The sequence below is a fragment of the Oscarella lobularis genome, chromosome 4 (genome assembly GCF_947507565.1).
Source record: "Oscarella lobularis chromosome 4, ooOscLobu1.1, whole genome shotgun sequence".
Lineage (NCBI taxonomy): Eukaryota > Metazoa > Porifera > Homoscleromorpha > Homosclerophorida > Oscarellidae > Oscarella > Oscarella lobularis.
The window spans coordinates 2,401,009-2,421,222 of NC_089178.1; the positions used below are offsets into that span (position 1 = coordinate 2,401,009).

The following is a 20,214-nucleotide window of genomic DNA, read 5'->3' on the forward strand; positions in this document are numbered from 1 at the left end:
CGTCATTTCCGTGCATGCGCAGAGACGCAGGCGTCTCCGTAAGTCCTCGTGTCCCTTCGAGAAAGATCGCTTGCGATGGTGAAAGAGACGAGATTCTACGGTGAGTCGCGTATTTAATTGAATCTTTTGTCACATTTATAAACGATGTAGACCTTCTCGGCGTCGGTATCAACGCGACCGAAGCCGAATTGAAGAAATCGTATCGAAAACTCGCCCTCAAGTATCACCCAGACAAGAATCCGGATCCAGAGGCATCTGAAAAAGTAAGAAAATCTTAAATAGCACAGAAAACAACGGCGAAGGTGTCGTTGCAGTTCAAGGAAATCTCAATGGCCTACGAAGTGCTATCGGACAAAAATAAACGAGAAATCTACGATCGCGGCGGAGAGGAAGCCTTGAAAGAGGGCGGCGGCGGCGGCGGCGGCTCGTCGGCAATGGATATTTTCGATATGTTCTTTGGAGGGGGACATCGAGGTCATAGAGACAATAAAACCAAGTCTATCGTTCATCAGTTGAGTGTACGTCGAAAGAGGAGAAAGAGACGAATTCTTCTTTATTGGATATTGGATATAGGTTACTTTGGAGGAATTCTATAATGGAAAAACACGGAAATTAGCCAATACCAAAAAAGTGATTTGTCCGCAATGTAATGGAATCGGAGGAAAGGAGGTAATAGTGATGGTTCTTTAGTTGCCTGGTCAATTTTGACTCTTCTCTTCTCCAAGGGCACAGTGCGCAAGTGTGCTGGGTGTGGCGGGTTAGGCGTAGAACATAGCCTCCGTCAGATTGCCCCCGGTTTTGTGCAGCGGATGGAGACGATCTGTAGTCGTTGTGGCGGATCTGGTGAAGTGTTCTCTGGTACAAACAGTGAAAATATCGGCGATACACCAGATAATACTTATTAAATAATAGAGAAAGACCGGTGTCAAAAATGCGATGGCAGGAAAGTGATAAGGGACAAAAAGATACTTGAGGTGCGGAAATTGGCTCGCAATTTCAATCTATTGTTAGCTACTGAATGTTTTTGAAGGTTCACATTGAGAAGGGAATGGCTGATGGACAGAAAGTGGTTTTCAGTGGAGAATCTGATCAGGAGCCGAGAAAAGAAACTGGAGACGTTGTCTTTGTCCTCGATGAGGAAGAGCATCCACGATTCAAAAGAAATGGATCGGATCTGATAATGGAAATGGTAAAAGGAACCCTCTCCCCTCCCCCTCCTCAGTCGTCACCAATAAAACTTTAGAATATTGACCTTTCTGAGGCTCTTTGTGGCTTCAAGAGACAAATCAAACACTTGGACGGTCGTGTTTTGCGTGTCTCTACCTTTCCAGGGGAAGTTACGAAGCACAGTAAATCGTTCATTTCTCAACAAAGATGCCATAAAATGATGAACACTTGATTCAGATGTGATTAAGGTTGTCATGAATGAGGGCATGCCTCATTATAAGAATCCTTTTACGAAAGGCCGGCTTATTATTCAGTTCAAGGTCTGCATTTGCATTTGATGTCATTAGAAAATAAATGAAATTGTCTCTTAGGTGTCGTTTCCGCGGTCTTTCATGCCTGGACCAACTCTGGAGAAACTAGAAGCGCTTCTTCCTAAGCGCAGAGAAGTGCTACATGATGACGATATCAAAGAGGTAATAGCAAATAATTTTTTTGAGACGCTTCTCTTCATTTCAATGTCTCTGCGCAGTACGACCTACTGGACATTGATATTGAAGAAATCAAAGCTCAGGTATGTGACTTGGTGATGTATAGAGAAGGGGATTTCTAAGCGTTGTTCTTTGATAATAGTCTCATCAAGATGACGGTCCGCGTAGAGTTCAATGCCAGAGTCACTAGTCTGGTTATTAGTAATTATTAAGTGTCGACTTGAAAGTAGTCTACTGTAGTGTAGTCTACTAATGCATTAGCTATTCGTCATTTCTAACAGTTTCCTGTTTTCGGCATTTCTATACGGGTCTTGCGCTCGAGCATGCTCACTCTGTGATTTGAGGTGTGCTCTTCCTCTAAGACGTCTCCTTCGTTTCTCGCACGCTCCTTCACTCGCTCGCCTTATTTCCACGTTGCAAAGAATCTCCCAAACCGATATTTCTGCTCGAACGACGTCATGGCGACGGGACCGTACAACTATTCGTACATTTTCAAATACATCATAATAGGTGAGATCGAGCGTCGAGATCGCGCCGAAAACTAAGAAAACAAACCATCGTGCTTCGAAAGGCGACATGGGCGTCGGAAAATCTTGCCTTCTTCACCAATTCACCGAAAGGAAATGTACGGGACCTCGAAATATCTGCGCCATTCGCTCGCTTTTCCTCTCTTTCTCGCTAGTTATGGCCGATTGCCCGCACACGATCGGCGTCGAATTCGGCACTCGAATAATTGAAGTTTCCGGACAGAAAATCAAGCTTCAAATCTGGGACACAGCCGGCCAAGAACGATTCAGGCGAGCGAAAAAATGCCAACTATTTTTTGCGTACAGGAAGTATCACGTGACGTTGTTGCAGAGCCGTTACGAGGAGCTATTATCGCGGCGCAGCCGGGGCTCTCATGGTCTATGACATTACAAGGCGGAGTACTTATAATCATTTGAGTAGTTGGCTAACGGATGCAAGAAATCTGACCAATCCTAATACGGTGAGTGGGGAGAGCGGTTATTTCTCCCCCCCTTCTCCTACTCTTATCACTGACTGATACGAATGTTGCTTGCTTAGGTGATCTTTTTGATTGGGAATAAATCGGATTTAGATGCTCAGGTTTATTGAATTGGCAATGATTAGGGGTTGCATTCATTTGGTTTATGTAGAGAGACGTTACTTACGAAGAGGCAAAGCAGTTTGCTGATGAAAATGGTATGCCCAATGTGAAGGAAAAGTCTTGGAGTCGATAGTGAAACGACCTTGTCCTGTGTTTTAGGGCTAATGTTCCTTGAAGCCAGTGCCAAGACGTGAGCGCGTGAACTCTTACTATTAACGTGGTCACGTCTACTGTACTCTCTAAGGGGTGAAAACGTCGAAGATTCTTTTCTAGAGACAGCCAAGAAGATCTATCAGAACATTCAAGACGGAAGGTGGGGGAGAGAAATCAATAGAGATTATCTATTGTCTGTATGTACTGACCGTCGTTTTCTCAGTCTCGATCTCAATGCTGCGGAATCGGGCGTTCAACACAAGCCGGTGAATCCTCATCAAGAATTGAGAAATGACCAGCCCGCTCAGAAAGACAAATGCTCTTGCTGAAGTTAGAAAATTGGGATGTGGGGGAGGGGATTGTGCTGTGAATCAATTCTTATATTTTTCTCAAGTCATTTAGTATGTGTTTGTTGGATGGGTGGGTGGAAAACTTTGCGTGGGTAGACTCTCGGGTTGTAACACTATTCTATTGTAGTAGCAGTGCATCTGCACGTTATCCAGCCAATTTTAACCGCTTGTTGTTGTAGAGAACATATTGAACTAAAAAATGTACTTTTGTTGTGTCTTTCTAGCCTTTTGCGTACACACCATCGCATCCGGGAACGTGAATGGCTACGAAACGAAGAGGAAGGAAGCGATCTTTGCTCGTACGCGACGCCACGAGCCTGTTGCGGGCCGTAGCGGTGCATAACGCTCCCTCGCGTCCGTCGCCGCCGCTTCCCGAAATCGCTCAGCAGCAAACTCAAGAGAAACAGTAGGCGCCGCGAGCTGATGGGCGAAGGAGAGAAAAGACGTGTCTTATAGGCAACAGAATGAAGGAAGACGCGGAAGGCAGATCATTTCTGATCCAGTCAAGCTTGAGATTCGGCACAGCACCGACGTTTGACCTCATTTTTTAGGACAGAGAAACGTTTCCGTGCCCCAATTGCGGAAAAATTTATTATTCGGCGCAGGGACGAACTTATCACTTACGAACAAAGCACGTCGAGAAAAAGAAGCAGAAAGTAAAAGGGAGAAAGAATCAAAGCGCTCATATGATATCTTGTTGTTAGGAAGAAGATGAAGAAGATGAAGAAGATAGCGGTGGACCCGGTCGAAAAGCTGCAAGAAGGCACACTTAAAAAAAAAAACATTGTCGTTTAATAGAAGTGCAAACGAGAGTTGTTTCTAACCCGAAGGGCACTAAAACGCTTCACGAAAATTTTCGACGAGACGAAGGAGGAGGAAAAGAAGTTGGACGAGGCGACGACGACGACGTCAACTCTTGATTCGGACGTCGAACAGGATAGCGAAAGTTCGTTTGCCCCGTCGCCGGCAGCCGACGGAGCGGCGACGAGTCCTCAGTCGTCGTCGTCGCTCGATGGCGACGACGAGAACGATGAGTTTGATATTCCTTCGCCGATTCCTGCTTCTGCTCCTGCCTCGGATGTGGACTCGCCTGCGTCGCTTTTGCCGCTCGAGTCGCACGATCTTACTCCTTCGTCACCGAAAGCGCCTAGAAAGAAGTATTATTGGAAAGACGGTTTCACGCCAGAGCAATTGGAAATAGTTTTGAAGCAAAAAAATAGGAAGAAGAAAAAGTTGCCGTGTTTTAATGAGGTACGTTGGACAATATGGCAATAGTTCGTACAATGTAAAACTGTATGTAGGGGTGCAAAGCTTCTTTCACCTCGTTTGAAGGTCTCGGTTATCACCACGTACGATGCGGAAAAAAAGTCAGTTGATCAACTCACAAGATATAAAACATACCGTACTAGAATATGGTGTATTTGCAGTACGAATGTCCTACCTGCGAAGGCGTTTTTCTCAACGAAAGAAAGCTGGAGACTCACAATAAAAAATGCGGAGTAAAAAGCAAATCATTTCTTATGCACACAACGATTTTTTTGTCGTTGCTAATAGAAAAGGGAGATTTTACTGGATGGCGATCGTCCCGTAGACTTCGACTTGTTCAAAGGTCCTATGAAACGCCTCTATCGTCGGGGAGATCCGAGAGGATACCGACAGGCGCAGTTCAAGCTAACAGGTCCTGATACGCGCGCCAGAGGTTGGACGAAGACTAGGTGAGAGGGAGAGAGAGAGAGAGAAGAGGACGACAGAGATCTCGAAACCGTTCATCCTATGATTTTTATCTAGCCGAGAAGAAATATTTGGAAATAGCGAATCGTTTTTGACTTCTTTGATGCCTAAGTCGGAAAATTGGATCGCGTTGTCGGCAGAGTTGGTCTCCAAACACGCGTGTTTGCTTTTCGACCTTGTTCTTTCTATAGGGAGCAAAGCGCTTATCTTCCTCCCGGCAAACGGCTCTCCTTTTCTTGCAACAGAGGACCGCTTTTGGATAAAAAGAAGAAGAAGAAGAAACAGGAAGAGGAGGAGAAGGAGGAGAAGAAGGAGGAAGAGGAGGAGGAGGAGGAGGAGGAGGAGAAAGCAGAGGACTGCGGAGGCCCAAGCCTGGCTTCCTCGTCTTCGTTTCAATTAGATTTGTTCGAATCAATAAGTTTTGAAGGTGCAGAACTGACTCACATGGCGAACGCAGGTGTTCCGACGTGGACAGCAGACTGGTGTCCTCAATCAGGTTATGACGAGAAACCAATTGATAGTTTTATTGTGAGAGAGACGGTCGTTTTCATCAGGATCTCAAACGGAATATTTTGCATTGAGCACAAACGGCGCATCCGATGAGGTATCTAAAGACTTCTCGAGACTGCACAGCCACATCGAACTGTGATCTTTTATTGAGGCACGCTACGACTGTCCGGGACTGATTCAAGTGTGGGAGTTTGATAGCACAAAAAGATGCGAATCATTGAAATTTTCATTTGGAATTGCTCACAATTGGGGGCGCGTGAGGGATATTCGATGGTGCCCTAATTCGGCAGCATGTCAATCGGAGAGTAATCATTGTGAGGTACTACTACGTGTGGTTGGTTATCGCAATAAAAATTGCCTCCGATCACGGTTTTCTGAACTAGCTTTGGCGTCGCTTAGGAATTCTAGCCGTTGCTTGCAGTACGGGTAAAATCCATCTAATAAGGTGACCTTTTTCTCGCTTCTAATTGATTCTGTTTTTAACTGAGAGAGTGCCTGATTTATTAGTATTCCACATCCTGTGAACCTAGGAACTCGCGATGGAGAAAACAGTACGTTTTTACGTGTGACATGAATTCGGTTTTTTTTCTAATTGTAAAGTAGGAATATTTCGCGTGATTCCTTCACTGTCTCTCGCACCTGAATCGTCTTCGTCCGTTCATGGTCAAGCTTGGTGTCTAACGTGGAATAAAAGAGATTGCGCGAAAGTTTCAGCCGGCTTTTCTGACGGTACAAAATGAATCAATAGTAACTCTTGTCTAGGAGAGATCTTTTCTTGATGCAGGCTCTGTTGGCGTGTGGAACGTAGAAACCAACGTTGAATGGCTCTGCGACGCGCTAAAAAGTCAAGGTACATATTGTATACAGATTTGCTGCTGCAACACAACATGCTGTGTTACAGTCTATCCCATTCAACACTTTCTTGCTCATACGTCGTCTGTTTGCACTTTGGAGTGGTGCCCTGTAGAGAACAACATCATTGTGACGGGTATTCAACTTCTAAACCCCAGCTTACTTACATAATTTGAGAGCTTTTAGCGGCTCACGGTAAAGACGCTTCGGTGCGGCTTTGGGACCTGCGAGACATTAGTCGTCCCCTTTACGATTTTGGCAATTCAACTGGTAGAGAGATAGAGCCGCTTTATGGCAGTATCTATAATATTGCTGTAGGTAATGTGTGCGATATTCAGTGGCTCCCGTACTGGAATAGTCTTCTCTGCGCTGGTGACACGTCGGCTGTGTCGTATGTGCTCAATAACTTAGAGAGTGGGGTTTTAAATAATGGGATAGAACGTTGCTCCAACATCGCATTAATTTGATCAACCTAAGTCAGCGAGGAGGGACGGAGAAATCGTCCTGCTATCCGCTAAAGCAGTACATTGCGCAAAGATCAGCTCCTTTCCTTGTATGTACTGACTTGTTTGAGAGGAGAACGCCTTTGATGTTATTTCTTAGAGCCTTTCGTATTCTGACTGGACCAATACGGTTGCTTTCAGCAGCGCAGATGGTACGGTTGGCATTTCCATTTTGCCTATCGCGACGACTCCAAAGACGTTCAAGGGTCACGGATATTGGGTTTGAAAGACCTCTTTAATTTTATTAAATGACATGCACCATGCTTTAGGAGCTATATCGAGCCGAAAAGGATAAAAAAAACGAAGACGATCTTCTCTTTATAGACGCTCCAACGAAGGCAGGGAGCAGGATCGTCTCTTGATAATAGTCTAACCAGTGTCTCCTCTAGTTTAGTCGCAGTGGCTGTCTCTCGCCTCCAACGGACAAATTTTCGTGGATCACCACACTTTCTGGCGTCAACTTTGCAACGAATAGGGTGCGTATGTGCCCAAACGATCGCTCTGCTCATCTGCTACTTTGTTGCGTTGGCTCGGGCCTCATACGACTGATCGAAGTTAAGAGACTCAAACCCAAGCCGTAATCAGTTTTAGTTTTTACTTCTCAATGCTAAACAGCCCACCCGCCCCCTAATTCAAGAATCAGCTCTATACCTACTACCTATTGTTCTGTAATCAGATGATGCACGTGTACGTGTGAAACAAAAAGAAAAAGAAGCAAGCAACTCAACGAGAGAAATCAGCAAAACCCAAAACGCAGATTTCTCAAAGAGTCAATATCGGAGCAACCTTCCTTCATCTCGCTCCCTCTTCTTACGTCTGAGACGGCTTCCTAATCACCTTTCCGCCGTGCGTCGGACCGTGTCCCATCTTGCCCGGCTTTGGCTTCACAAACGCGGAAGACGGCGACGGCACCGTCGGCGAAGCAGCCGTCACCTGAAACGCGTGATGCCGACCGGCAAACGGCGACGGCGGCGCAAACGGCGCTGGACTCGACAAGAACGCCGGCGACGCCGATCGGCGCGCGGGAGCGACGAGATAAGGCGCGGGACTCGACATTTGGAGAGACGACGGAGCCGGTTTCGGCGGCACCGTGCCTTCCGCTTTGCCGAGACTGGACGTCCGATTCAAGGCGACGCCGCCGCCGACGCTGCTGCTGCACGGCGGCGGCGGTCCGAGACTCGACGACGACGCACTTCGCAGTTCGTGACTGAAGCTCGCGCTGCGCGAACGATTTGCCGCGGCAAACTCGTTGAAATGGCGTTCGTCTTCCATTTCGAGACTCGACTCGCTCTCGGACAACTGTCGACTCAACGCCTCTCGTCGTTCGATTTCCAAGAGAAGACGTCGCTGAAGACGAAGATTTTCCTCCTGCGCGGCGCGTTCCTCGATCTCGAGCGCGGTCATCTTCTCCTTATTTTTCGCCTCCGTCTCGTTGAGCCGTTTGACTAGGAGTCCCACTTCGGCCTGAAGTTCCTTGACGCGCGCCGACAACGCCGCCGATTTCGCGTCGCCGTTGCCGAAATTGGGCAAAGGAGAAGGCGGGGGCGTGGTCAACTGACCGAGTTTCTCCTCCAACGTGCGCTTCTCCGATTCCAATTTGTCCATGCGCTTCCAGAGACGATTCATGAGAAGCTCCTGTTCCTGTTCGAGCGTGTTCTCCAAGTCGACTTTCTCGCGTCGGAGCTGTTCGAGCGCGTGCTGTTTGGCGAGCGTCTCGTTTTCGAGTCGTTCGATTTTCTTCATGAGCTTATTCACTTGGAATTCCTGCTCTTGTTCGAGTGTCTGTTCGAGTTGGACTTTTTCCTGCTTCAATTGATTGAGCTTGCGCGTCAGGTCGTTCGTGAGAAACTCCTCCTCCTGTTCGTAATTGACGGCCAACGCCTCCTTCTCCTTTTTCAGCGAATGAATTTTTTTCATCAGCGTGTTCGATATGAATTCCTCTTCTTGCTCCGCTTGCGCTTGAATCGAGACGGAGACTTGACGCAGCTGTTTGTTCTCCTCGCGAAGGTTCTTGCAGCGCAGCTTGAGGACTTCGACTTCGGTTCGAAGCACGACGACCTCTTGGAGAAGCGTTTGGCAACGAACGCAGCTCGCCTGCTCCTCCGCGACGACTCCGCTCGCCGTCGACATCGCGTCCGATTCGTAGCCATCCTGCGCGAGCGCTTTCCGATCGCTCGTAGGCGTCGATTCGATTGAAACGCCGCTGCCTTCGTCGGCCATTTTCTTCGTCACAAAGAAAAGCGCATGCGCAGTAGGCTATAGGATGACGTAACGATTACTGATCGTCGCCAAATGTGCAAGTGAAAGAGTGCACGATTCGATTATAAGGTCCTTGCGATTGGATGCATGCAAAGGGCACGAAAGTAAGCCAGGGGGGGTTTTGCACTAACGCGCGCTACACATTTGAAGTTTTTCAGTATCTCGCCATTTTTAGCATATTTCGCCTATTCGCTCTAAGTACGTACTTCCTACAGGGTTTTCATTTATTCGGCGAGCTTTTATCGCAATGCGTGGCGTAGATACGCTTTTCGGATACGCCGCGTGATCGTCTCGGTTCGTCAACGTTTCGTCACGTTTCTCTTATTATTTATGCAAAAGTAGCTACGTTAATGTATAGTTAGTCATTATCTACCGCGAACCAAGTCCAATTCGGAACGCTCCTAGACGAATTCCTCTCTTTTATGCACCTATGAGTGGACTACCGAATCGCGATCAATCGAAGCGCAAGCTCGCCGCCGTATGGTCTCCGACAGGCCAAACTCCTTCTTCGAAGGTTAATCGAGTGCATTCTCCTTTGGCGATGCCACTCGTCAATGAAGCTGAGCTGCCCATGAGCCGGAAGGTGTGGCCCCGCCTTCCCGGAAATGTCTCTTTGCAGACAGGAAGGCTTGGACCGATAAGGACGACATCGATCTTCTGACGATCGTATGTGAAAAATCTCCTGACAACTGGCCAAGGAACGTTTCAGGAAGGTCTATCTGGCAGGAAGTCTCGGAGGACGTTGAAAACGCAACGGGAAAATCACGCAGCGGTAGGTTTTCTTTCATGTTCGTAAGCGATTTTTAAATTAATTACACATATGCACAAATCGCAGGCACGTTATGCCGCTCTCGTGTGCGTAGGCGGTATTTTCTTGTCCAAAAGATGCCCTCGATTCCATATGCCAAAATGAGGTACAAAGCCGTTCGCGCGCCATTCAAAGGGAGTCGAAATGCGGTATACAACTGCTGTAGGACGAGAACTCAGCATAACGTAATTAATTAATACGCGAACGGGCCATGTCCTAGAAAGAGGCGATTTTTACCACTTTGCAAGTTGCAAAGCTTTGGTTCGCGCGCGAACTATGAGGCTAAGTAATCTAAGAACACGTTTAGCCTGCTGCTTTAAGAATTGAGGAGAAAAAGAACTTGTTCACGGACGATGAAATCGGCAAGGAGCGAAATCGCGAAGACGAACGGAAAACCCGCGACACTGAGTAAGGCGTTTTATATGATCAAATTGCCTTCTCTGACCCCTTCGAAGACGATGATAGAAGAACTTCAGCGGAGAAAAACGCAGTTTAAAATTGGGCGGGGTAGCAGCGCGCGTTAGTGCAAAACCCCCCCTGAAAGCAGAGATAGAGAAGGAGAGGGATATGAAACTCCGGGTCACGTGATCTATTTAGCTGAGTGGAGGTCTGTTGCCCTTTTTACCCGGATGTGCTCGTAACGTAGGCGGCTATTTGTACTACATTTGAGAGAAAATGTTCGGTACGACCTTTCGGAAGCCTGGAAACAAGTGTCGCTAGAGAAACCCTGCCCAGTCCTACGCGTAACGATGCATAAAACGACGGTAGACGCGCGCGTTATGCGAAATGGACTTTTGCTCCCTCCTGCGCTTTTTTGCGACCGCCAATATTCTTGCAAATGGGCCCAAACAAAAGCACAAGGGTCGGAGAATAGACATAGGCTCAACTCTCGACGCTGGAATCTGCCGTTCCGCTGATAAACAGCAAAATAGGCGTTTTCGCCACGTCACCTTTTGCTCCCTCCTGTAGCAAGAACATTCGGCGAGTTTGTTCGCAACTATTTTACCCGCGTAGATCATTTTACTGTGAAGAGACTTGTGCCTGATCTTATCCAATATTTCTTCTACTGAAGGAGATAATAATTTTTTTCCTAACTCCGACGTTGTACGATTTTCCACTCTAGCTATAGCTCTATTATAGTTGTGATGCCTCGAAAGCTTTGCTTACATCTTCGCAAGTAGCAGAGAAATATTGATGATAAAAATAAACGAAAAGCGAAGATCGATGGGATCATAAGGTGAATCTCTGCATATAACGGGCGCGTCTTCCGTGGTTTTATGATTCGTTACACGTAGGGCTGGGTAGATTTTCTCTAGCGCACTGGTTTCTAGGCTTTTGAAGACCGTAGCTCTCAGATAAACAAATAGCCACCTTCGTTACGAGCACATCCGGGTAAAAAGGGCAACAGACCTCTACTCAGCTAAATAGATCACGTGACCCGGAGTTTCATATCCCTCTCCTTCTCTATCTCTGCTGAAAGTAAGCAAAGCCTGGCTAACGTGCGCTACACGCAAGGAAGGGAGGAAATGACTTGGCTCTGCACCAAGCCACCGCCTGCACATGACAGAAGTCCAAAACGAACGTAATTGGATGCGATAACACAGGCGGCCACAAATATAGCGCTAGGGTTCCCGTCTATAGAAGTGTCCGACCGCCGTCGCATTCCGCCGCCTATTTGTGCCGGTTGCAGACAGTCGAGCCCTCCCGAGCAAATAAATTGTATAAACGGGATGGGCGGCGACGCGTCGGAGACGTGCGAAAACGGTTCCGATCGATTGCCAACGCCAGTTGGCTCGAAATCAATAATTTGGCTTCTCTCGATGACAGCGAAATGAGTTCGAAGCGACGGGCACCGTGCCAGAACATCGTGCCAATTGCGAGTCGCGAAGATTTATAAAGTGCCGCGCGCGATCTCGTGCCAACGATTTGTCATTTGAAAGGCGCTGCGAGCGTTGCGAACACACACACAGCACACGCACGCAGTCCAAGAAGAACGACGACGATGCCGCCGGCACTCAGTCATTTGGCGCTCAGTCATGTCGCGCTCGCTGCTCTTTTGCATTTGACCACTCGCGTGCACGCAGGTAAATAGATCGATATGCCCTTTGACTCGATTTATCTTTACCGTGTGCCACTTCGCGGCTTCGAACGGTTGCATGCAGCCGTCTTCAACGAAACCGGCTGCCAGAAAACGATAACGTACTGCGTGCCGACGATCTCGTCCAGTTTCGGATGCAGATGTCAGTGCAAAGACGTGACAACGTGCGGAATAATCGATCCGTCGCCGTATCCGACGATGGCGTCGTGTCTGAGCCTCGTGCAACGCGATAGCCGATGCATTCGTTGTAAGAATTTTCGAGTTGGAAGACACTCGTATTTAGAGTTGCTTTGTCCAGATTGTGGGAAGGCTCACTTCGGCTGCACGCGCTCAGGACAAAAGTGTCAATGTTCGAGAGTAGTTGGATGCGGCAATCAGCAAGAGTTCAATACTCTGTCGGAGTGCTTATTAACTTTGTTTCGCTATTTACAATGGGGTTGGTTGGTTGGTTGGGATAATTAATTATTTCAATGATTATGGTTTGGGCGTTCAGCTACTGCCAAGTGTCCGTCTGCTCATGAGACGAGCCAATTTTCGCACAGTCATCGGTGCTCTTCGATGTGGGAGAATTTCTGTCAGTATGACAAGGATTGCCACTTTAATAAATAGTATATATATACTTTTATTTTCTTGTTTTCTTCTAATTGATATTTGATTCATTAGTTGTTGCTATTCCAGAGGAGGATGCAATCCGAATCCATTCAAATATGCGCCAACAGACAAATGTCATCTCTGTGAGTCCGTTCATTGTCGGACATTGTTTTCTATATGTAATGGGGCCTTTTTCTGTATTGCAGCCTTGCCAACTGAATTGCTTAGGAATCCATGCAAAGTGAGGGCGTCCTTACTTTTTTATTTGATTGGCACCCGGTCTTTGTACTAGGCTATTAGCTGCAAACCGGGTTTCATTTGCACGCAGGATGCATCGCTGTGCACAGAACCTTGCTCTGAATTTCGTCCCCATAAAGCAGTTGGAAGATTGTTTTGCGTCATTGGTAAATAAACTAAAGAACTTGTAGTTTTCCCAGCTAAGACATTTTTTTATTACATGCAGACCCAAACCATGATCCTTGCAAGGTATGTTAGTAGAGGAGAAATTTATTCAATATAGTTTGTTTTTCTTTAGGGTCATCACTGCGGACGAGGACTAGCCTGTGTCAAGTCGTTGAAACAAGACTGCAGAAACGTTCCCTGCCCTGCAAAGGCATTATGTGTGCTTGGTAAATAAAATTATTATTTGATTGATCGACTCATTTATCTTTGGCTTTCCAGATCCCAATTTTGATCCTTGCAAGGTAGACGCTACGTTTTGAGCCCAAATCAACGTTCAAGTTTATCTATTAGCCAAATCCTTGTAATCCAGATGAAGTTTGCGAAAGTCAACCTGGACAATGCCAAGCAGGTTCACTATGCCCGAGACGTGCTGAATGCCTTTCAGGTAGAAAAGTCTGATGGGGTCGTTAGTTAGTTAGTGTTGACGTTTTTATAGATCCTCTGGCCAGCGAACCAGTAATTCTATCAAACTTCAGTATATCCTATGACGTTTTTGTAAACCAAAATGTTACTTTGACCTGCGAGGCCGTTGGTCATCCGCCTCTTACGTCATTGGAGTGGAATTGGGATGTAGGAAGCGATGATGGAATTTCCGTGAATCCCACTATGGTGAATGACAAAAGGTCGCAATCTCACCTGGTTATATCACACGTCACAAAAAACCACACTGGCAATTATACGTGTACGGCGAAAAATTACGTTGGAAGTGCGTCAATTCGTACGGAAGTAATTGCCTGGCACGGTAACCTCTGCTGATCATAATTATTTATTACTCAATTATTTATTACCCACCTGTGCAGAGTGTCTCCCTTGCAGAGACTCGATATCTGTTTTAGATCTTTGTTCACTGGATCTTGGTAAGAAAAGCGACTGTTTCGAATCATATCAAAAAAATAGTTTTCTCGCGCAGTTGTCCAAGCACGTGTAGATGACGTCTCCGATGACGTCGACAACAACTACAACGTATCCGTGACCCGTACGCTACACAGCTCGACGAGCGCACTGCACGCGACGATTCTCGTCGAAACGATCGGTCCGATCGAGTGTACGTGTCAGAAACTCGTCGTCGGTCGTCAGTATCTTTTCGGGCTTCATCGCCGACGCCGCTCGTCGGAAATGCAGTTCGAATTGTTTCCTAATGGCGCCATCTATCCTTGGAATGAAGTCCGCCATCGCATACGGTTTGCATTGAACAAAGGACGCCTGATCTGTCCCAAATATTAGATAGATATTCTGTAGAGGCCTTGCAGAGAACGATCGTCTGTTGCCGTGTTTTTTTTTGTGGGGTTCGACCAGACCAGACGGTCAATAAAGACTCTGATAATAATATTCAACGCTGGTGGTTTGGCATTGCAGCAGAGACGGAATTTGGCGCAATTTCGGGTGCGGATGTGCACGCACCAGCCTTCCCCACGCCCTTTGTCACACCCTCCCTACGCCCATCTGGGATAACCCCATTGGGTAATGATAATGAACAAACGGACCGGGCTGCGGTATGACTTCCCTAAGCGCCTGTGTGATTTGGTTGCATGCCAAAGCGTGCTCGTAAAAAGCGAGCGAGACCACTCGCTTTTCCAGTCACTCTCGCCTCATTCTACAATGATGCTCGCATTCGGTTCCCTAGTCGTCATTGTTGGCACTTCTCTCGTCTTTTCTCCCGGCACCGATGCTGGTTCGTTTGACTCTCTCTCTCTTTTCCTTATCTCTCGTCTAATGAATGCTCTTCGTAGCAATTCCTCGTTTTGATTGGTGCTTACAGAACATTACGTTTTGCTATGCAAAAAATCGTCGGTGCACGTGCAAGATATTGGAAATGTGTCCCCGTGTTGCTTTCGCTCCTCCCTATAACAGCTTAGCCGAATGTCAACAGGACCTTCCCCGCTTGTTTCCCAACTGTACGTGAGCGCATGGGACTTGTCAAAGTCGCCGATTTAGCTAAACTTTCCTATTTTCAGATTGTGGAAAGCTCTATTTTGGCTGCTCTCGATACATTGTTAAGTTTCCCGGTGGCTCCTATCCTCAGTGTGAATGCAGATGGAAAAAAAGTTGCATCAATGAACAGCAATATGACACGCTAGCGCAGTGCGAAGCAGATCTTCCGCTCTATCTTCAATACGGTAAGAAAACTGTTTCAGTTTAGAATCGGCGTGAGTGACCTAATCGTATATTTTTCTTGGTGTTGCAGCGTCTAAACCGTGTCCCAAGACAGCTGCTGCAAGCCAGCTACATCCCAAGCATCGGTGCTCCCAAACGTGGAAAAATTTCTGCGAGATCGGATCTGTGTGTGACAGATCAAAGTAAAAATATCCAATGACAATTGTGAGAATTGGTGCATGACCCTGATGACGTAGGTGCTGTTTTTCCGACTACGGTTGCAATCCTAATCCCTTCCTGTGGGCAACTACAGAAAAATGTCACCTTCGTACGTTTATGCACCCTGTTGCTCTTTCAGATTATTTCAGTTGGCTTGTTTAGCTTTTCCAAGAGACTTGCTCGAAAATCCCTGCAATGTAATATTTTTATAGTCACGTTGAACGATATTCGTCTAAAGCCCGTGCACTAGGGAATCACATGCAAAGAAGGATTCCGCTGCGTCGCTAACCGCAGCCTTTGCCGAGGAGAAGATTGCTCGACGTTCAATCCACTACACAACATCACAGCCTATTGCGTTATTGGTGAGGACGCGTGATTTTCTTGGTTCAATAATTACACTCATCTGTTCACAGATTTGTCATACGATCCGTGCAAAGTAACGCCATTGAGATAATAGGGTGTACATGAGTAAAAGGAAATTTTAGCATCGTCGTTGCTCGCGTGGAATGATGTGTAAAGCTGCACGAGCAAGGTGCATCGATCCTCCTTGTGCAGTTGCCTCTGTCTGCGTACCCGGTATGCATTCACTGCCAAGTCTACGTACGTATGTGTAACGTTCTTTATCTTTAGACCCGGAGTTCAATCCATGCGAGGTGACAATAAGGACTGGATAGAGATGCATTTTTTCAACGATTGTATTACAGGAAAATCCTTGTGATTCTGGCTACCTGTGTTCAACTCGAAAGTGTGGAGAAACGGAGTCCTGCATCAAGGAAGCGCTGTGCGAAAAAGGTAAAGGGAACAACTGCACTTGAGGCTGCAATACTAATGGGGCCCTTTCTCTCTAGATCCAAATGCAAAATCGCCATCTATTATAACGATTCTCCCTCCACGTCACGAGGCGCTCGTCGGAGAAAGCGTCGAGTTCGTCTGCAAAGCCGAGGCCATTCCTCCACTGACAGCATTTGAATGGTTCCACGACAGTGTTCTAGTTGCGTCGACAGACGAAAACGTCAAGCTTACCTTGACGAAAAACGAGACGCGACTGCAAATTCAAAACGTCACTATAAGCACGGCTGGAAGTTACCTCTGCAAAGCGACGAACCCCATCGGAAGTAGCAGCCAAACCACGGAATTAATCGTGTACCAAGGCAAGCTTCTAGCAACCGAAAGGCAAAGAAAGAATGTTTAATTAATCAATTAGGATGCGGTCTTTGTGCTGTTGATATGACTGATGAAAGAGTCGAAGACAGTTTATGTGGAGACCCGATAGGTGAGTGCTTTACTTAAAGACCCAATGGACTTGGTACCAAATGATTTTGACATTCTTTTTTAGCCGTTCAGGGAAGAGTGTTTAACCGTACAGCCCGCACTCATGCAGGCTTTTGGGATGTCTATCGAGTCAACGTGTCTCGAATTTACGTCCAAACTACGAGTCGCACTGTGATGGCACTGGATGGTCTAGATTCGCTCAGAATTGGTCAAGTGATTGAAGCAAAAGTGGCAGCTGGGTGTCCCTGTCAGAGAATGGAAATTGATCGTCATTATTTGCTCGGACTCGACGTCAATTCAAGTCCAGAAGACGGGAAATATGACGTTTTCCCCAATGGAATCGTTATTCAGTGGAGCAGCGCTCGCCAGTTGAAAATTCTTCGAAACGACGGAGCCAAGTGCAGCTGGAGTCGAGCCAGACGTGTCAGCGCCGAGAGCGTAGACCTTCCGACGAGGTCGACCCCTAAAAAGAAATAATAAATAATCATATGTATAAACGAACCGAACCGCGCACGACCTCCCTAACCGGTTAGATTCCTGTTTTTCCGGGCTAACCTCCTCTCGCTAATTTGCGGTTTTGTACCCATGCCAACTATTCGAAGCGTGTGATCGCTCGTGCCAAAAAAGGTGTCGCCATCTCAGTTGAACAGCTTCCGCCTCATTTTCGCAGACGGGCTTCGAACTAGTTCTTAGTCTCGTTTGTCCAATTCAGTTCCGCCGCTCTCGGCTAGGGCAGGGTTTTGGCGACCACCAGATTGTTTTCATAAGCACCGCATCTCGTACTGACAGTGTACGTAGATCGGTGAGAACTTCCTCGGGCGCGGTGCCAGGTGTCCAGCTTGCCAGCATGCAAACGTTGTGAAAAGCCAATTAGACCGTCGCATCCTCGCTATATAGGTCCCATTACCGAAAGCAGACGGCACAAGAAAAGTCTACGCGGGTCGATGAGACTCCGATCCTTTCTAGTCGTTCCCTTAGCACTCCTAGCCCTGCAAGTGAAAGACGGAGGTACGCGTCTCCTCCGCGATATCCCTTCTCTTTTCTCTATCTCTTTTCGCGTAGCTAACTATGAGGTGCGTGATCGACTCTGTTTACGGAACGTGACCGTCTGCCAGCCGAACGTCGACGATTGTACGTGCCAATGCCGCGTCGTCGAGACGTGCACGACGAACGTGTCGCCGCCGCGCACGAATCGTTCGGTTTGCGTCGCCGCTCTCGTGCAAAGCGGGTGCCCCGACCGTACGCGCCGTGAAAACACTTCCGCGGGAGGACCCCGATTAGGAAACGCGCTCTCGTCTTTCGTAGAATGCGGAAAGTTCTACTTTGGATGCGAGAAATTGTCCGATCGCGAGTGCCAATGCTCGTGGGTCAAAGGATGCGCGAACGAGCAAGATTTCGATACGGCGGCCGACTGCGAAGCTCAACTGACGCACCTAAGAGTCGGTAAAGGAATACGTAGTGCCCACTGCACGCGAACGTTGCATATACATACATACTCTGCTCTGCAAACTGCAGGTGTGTGCATGTTTTTTTGTGATCCTTTAGTCGCCAAGGAAAAATGTCCCATTCCTGTTCTCAGTCAATATCATCCGAGGCACGTTTGTTCCTCTCGTAAGCAGACGTTTTGCGAGTATAAAAGCGATTGTGATTCGAAGAGGTACGAATTTCGTCGTTAGGACCGCCCTTACACTGAATTTTTATCTTCACAGGTGCTGTTACTCTAAAAGAGGATGCAATCCAAATCCGCTCCAGTATACCACTTCAGATTCATGTCGTGAAGGTATAGATAGAAGGAGGATGGGCTATCCTAAAATTAGAGCAAATAATGTACTAATTCATAGGTCTACCAGATGAGTATGCGAGAGATCCCTGCAAGGTTTTAGCACCTGCACGTCTTTTCTTTTATTACAATGAATGTAGGCTGTACAATGTCGCCCGGGGTTTGTTTGCACACAAACTGCACGTCTCTGTCGAAACGGGTGGTGCACTCGTTTTCAACCCCCAGGGAAGCTGAATAAATTGTTTTGCGTGCTTGGTATGAGAGTCTACGCTGCTTTCTACCTTAGAGAAGAATAACCTTTGTTTCTCAGATCCCGATTATGATCCATGCAATGTAAGGGGAATTGAATCAAAGACAATGGGAATAGGCATTTTATGTATTCTGTTTAGAAACGAAAATGTGCTTTGGGATGGAAGTGCAAGAATAGTCTGACACGTTTGTGCGCCTCTCCTCCTTGTGCAGCCATCTCCAATTGTGAAATTGGTACACAAAATTAGAAAGAAGAAAGTCTGTATTATTGACTCATTCCTTTAGATGTTAACTACGATCCATGTAAGGTAACTTGTCAACAATAGATAAACAGATGGAAGACGCTCTTGAGTAACCGTAAAATTCCGTAGTTGAATCCCTGCAATCCAGGACAGCAGTGCTATGCAGTAAATGGAAGTTTATGTCTCCATGGAGCCTGCATACAAAAAGCTGCTTGCATAACAGGTCTAGTAGGTTTGAAGTGGATATAAAAAGTGGCGTTAATTGGGTAATATATTAGATCTGAAAGCAGGAAAGCCACGTTTTGTTTCTAAGATAGCGAATTACTATGAAACCGTTGCTGGTGACAGTATTGCCATTTCTTGCCGAGTTTATGCACATCCTAAATTGGACGCGTTCACGTGGACGTATGAGAACGGTGTTGCTGCAAAGGGCCAGCAGATTAGAGAACCCATTGGTTCAAGTGGAGAATGGATTAATCGATTGGACATAAGGAATCTGACTGGGGCCAATGCGGGACATTATACGTGTTCAGCGCAAAATTATTTGGGAAAGAACCAATTTACAATTCAACTTGTGGTACATAAAAGTAAGAAGTAAAAGGCATGTCATATTATATACTGATGAGATGAACCAACAACAGGTTGTCCCCCTTGTGTTTACCAAGATCTAAGTACAGCATTATGTAGAATGGACATTGGTAAAAAAACAATGTCTGCAATGAAACAATAGGTCACAACTGAGTTGCTCGTTTTAGTTGTTCTTGTTCGTGTTGCTGGGATTTTAAGCAACGAAAGAGCTCGCGAGCACAACTATTGGACGGAGTACAAACTGAACGTGTCTCGCATATTTCACAATGCAGCATCACCGCAGTTTCAAATTGCCGCAAGCCAGATCATATCAGTCAAAGGCAAAGTTCCTCTCTGCAAATGCCAGAAAATGAAGCGGGGACGCCGTTACATCATCGGCGCCAAGCTCAATCAAACAACCGGCGAACTGACCCTCTTCCCCGAAGGAGTAATCCAAAAATGGAATGAAGCTCGTCCTAGCATGAACAACGCGGCGGCGGCAGCTGACAACGACAACGAGAACACGTGGAAACTCGCGTGCTAATACCAAAAAACTGCCCCCTCCTTTATTTATCCCCAAATTAACTGCTGATTCCTTATTTAATTACTAACAGCTAATCAAGTCAGTCAAAGCCCAGACCGGCTCCGGCAGTGTACGATTGTTTAAGAACGCGTTTCTCTTCTTCGACGTAGTTTTTTCCGCGCGACGAT

General features: G+C 46.8%; 7 protein-coding genes and 1 long non-coding RNA gene across 9 annotated transcripts; 6 read left to right on the forward strand and 2 right to left on the reverse strand.

Moving 5' to 3' along the window:
* Nucleotides 1–3: 3 nt before the first annotated feature.
* LOC136185655 (dnaJ homolog subfamily A member 1-like) lies at nt 4–1,952 on the forward strand. The gene is made up of 12 exons (XM_065972824.1): nt 4–100; nt 151–263; nt 315–518; nt 574–669; nt 726–858; nt 913–974; nt 1,031–1,189; nt 1,244–1,349; nt 1,405–1,487; nt 1,539–1,640; nt 1,697–1,738; nt 1,798–1,952. The coding sequence occupies exons 1-12, from the start codon at nt 76–78 to the stop codon at nt 1,843–1,845; spliced, it is 1,173 nt and encodes a 390-aa protein (XP_065828896.1). The 5' UTR covers nt 4–75; the 3' UTR covers nt 1,846–1,952.
* Nucleotides 1,953–1,979: 27 nt separating this feature from the next.
* On the forward strand, nt 1,980–3,489 carry LOC136185658 (ras-related protein Rab-14). Its single transcript, XM_065972827.1, has 9 exons — nt 1,980–2,165; nt 2,227–2,280; nt 2,338–2,452; nt 2,514–2,643; nt 2,721–2,762; nt 2,813–2,858; nt 2,923–2,953; nt 3,008–3,076; nt 3,140–3,489. The coding sequence occupies exons 1-9, from the start codon at nt 2,114–2,116 to the stop codon at nt 3,243–3,245; spliced, it is 645 nt and encodes a 214-aa protein (XP_065828899.1). The 5' UTR covers nt 1,980–2,113; the 3' UTR covers nt 3,246–3,489.
* On the forward strand, nt 3,489–7,552 carry LOC136185648 (uncharacterized). The gene is made up of 23 exons (XM_065972818.1): nt 3,489–3,672; nt 3,723–3,768; nt 3,818–3,922; nt 3,971–4,029; nt 4,097–4,517; nt 4,568–4,633; nt 4,694–4,765; nt 4,821–4,981; nt 5,055–5,138; nt 5,189–5,493; nt 5,552–5,601; nt 5,659–5,826; nt 5,891–5,952; nt 6,015–6,058; nt 6,111–6,236; nt 6,292–6,357; nt 6,409–6,495; nt 6,546–6,629; nt 6,678–6,750; nt 6,798–6,912; nt 6,963–7,082; nt 7,132–7,200; nt 7,252–7,552. Exons 1-23 carry the CDS (start codon nt 3,527–3,529, stop codon nt 7,441–7,443), a joined length of 2,721 nt encoding a protein of 906 aa, XP_065828890.1. The 5' UTR covers nt 3,489–3,526; the 3' UTR covers nt 7,444–7,552.
* Nucleotides 7,418–9,225, reverse strand: LOC136185653 (coiled-coil domain-containing protein 6-like). Its single transcript, XM_065972822.1, has one exon. It carries the CDS (start codon nt 9,080–9,082, stop codon nt 7,673–7,675), a length of 1,410 nt encoding a protein of 469 aa, XP_065828894.1. The 5' UTR covers nt 9,083–9,225; the 3' UTR covers nt 7,418–7,672.
* A 2,274-nt stretch (nt 9,226–11,499) lies between these two features.
* LOC136185755 (uncharacterized) lies at nt 11,500–14,448 on the reverse strand. The gene is made up of 2 exons (XR_010669605.1): nt 13,090–14,448; nt 11,500–13,031 (listed from the first exon to the last, which is right to left on the reverse strand). It is a non-coding gene; the product is annotated as an uncharacterized lncRNA (long non-coding RNA).
* Nucleotides 11,619–14,409, forward strand: LOC136185743 (uncharacterized). Its single transcript, XM_065972926.1, has 14 exons — nt 11,619–12,013; nt 12,092–12,274; nt 12,326–12,463; nt 12,521–12,635; nt 12,691–12,761; nt 12,825–12,859; nt 12,911–13,022; nt 13,082–13,104; nt 13,154–13,247; nt 13,300–13,322; nt 13,372–13,465; nt 13,517–13,822; nt 13,881–13,937; nt 13,991–14,409. Exons 1-14 carry the CDS (start codon nt 11,932–11,934, stop codon nt 14,302–14,304), a joined length of 1,647 nt encoding a protein of 548 aa, XP_065828998.1. The 5' UTR covers nt 11,619–11,931; the 3' UTR covers nt 14,305–14,409.
* A 182-nt stretch (nt 14,449–14,630) lies between the features above and the next one.
* LOC136185739 (uncharacterized) lies at nt 14,631–17,306 on the forward strand. The gene is made up of 14 exons (XM_065972922.1): nt 14,631–14,752; nt 14,811–14,975; nt 15,036–15,197; nt 15,266–15,377; nt 15,432–15,502; nt 15,556–15,590; nt 15,644–15,755; nt 15,807–15,829; nt 15,879–15,969; nt 16,024–16,046; nt 16,098–16,185; nt 16,242–16,544; nt 16,598–16,666; nt 16,730–17,306. The coding sequence occupies exons 1-14, from the start codon at nt 14,680–14,682 to the stop codon at nt 17,140–17,142; spliced, it is 1,740 nt and encodes a 579-aa protein (XP_065828994.1). The 5' UTR covers nt 14,631–14,679; the 3' UTR covers nt 17,143–17,306.
* Nucleotides 17,307–17,366: 60 nt separating this feature from the next.
* On the forward strand, nt 17,367–20,159 carry LOC136185742 (uncharacterized). 2 transcript variants are annotated; one of them, XM_065972925.1, is made up of 15 exons: nt 17,367–17,495; nt 17,563–17,673; nt 17,728–17,904; nt 17,971–18,108; nt 18,211–18,322; nt 18,375–18,445; nt 18,507–18,541; nt 18,586–18,700; nt 18,756–18,778; nt 18,835–18,928; nt 18,980–19,002; nt 19,066–19,159; nt 19,215–19,523; nt 19,578–19,634; nt 19,692–20,159. In XM_065972925.1, exons 2-15 carry the CDS (start codon nt 17,610–17,612, stop codon nt 20,045–20,047), a joined length of 1,668 nt encoding a protein of 555 aa, XP_065828997.1. In that variant the 5' UTR covers nt 17,367–17,495; nt 17,563–17,609; the 3' UTR covers nt 20,048–20,159. The 2 variants fall into 2 exon arrangements, with proteins under 2 accessions (XP_065828997.1, XP_065828996.1); XM_065972924.1 differs by having other exon boundaries at nt 17,401–17,673.
* The last annotated feature ends 55 nt before the right edge of the window (nt 20,160–20,214 follow it).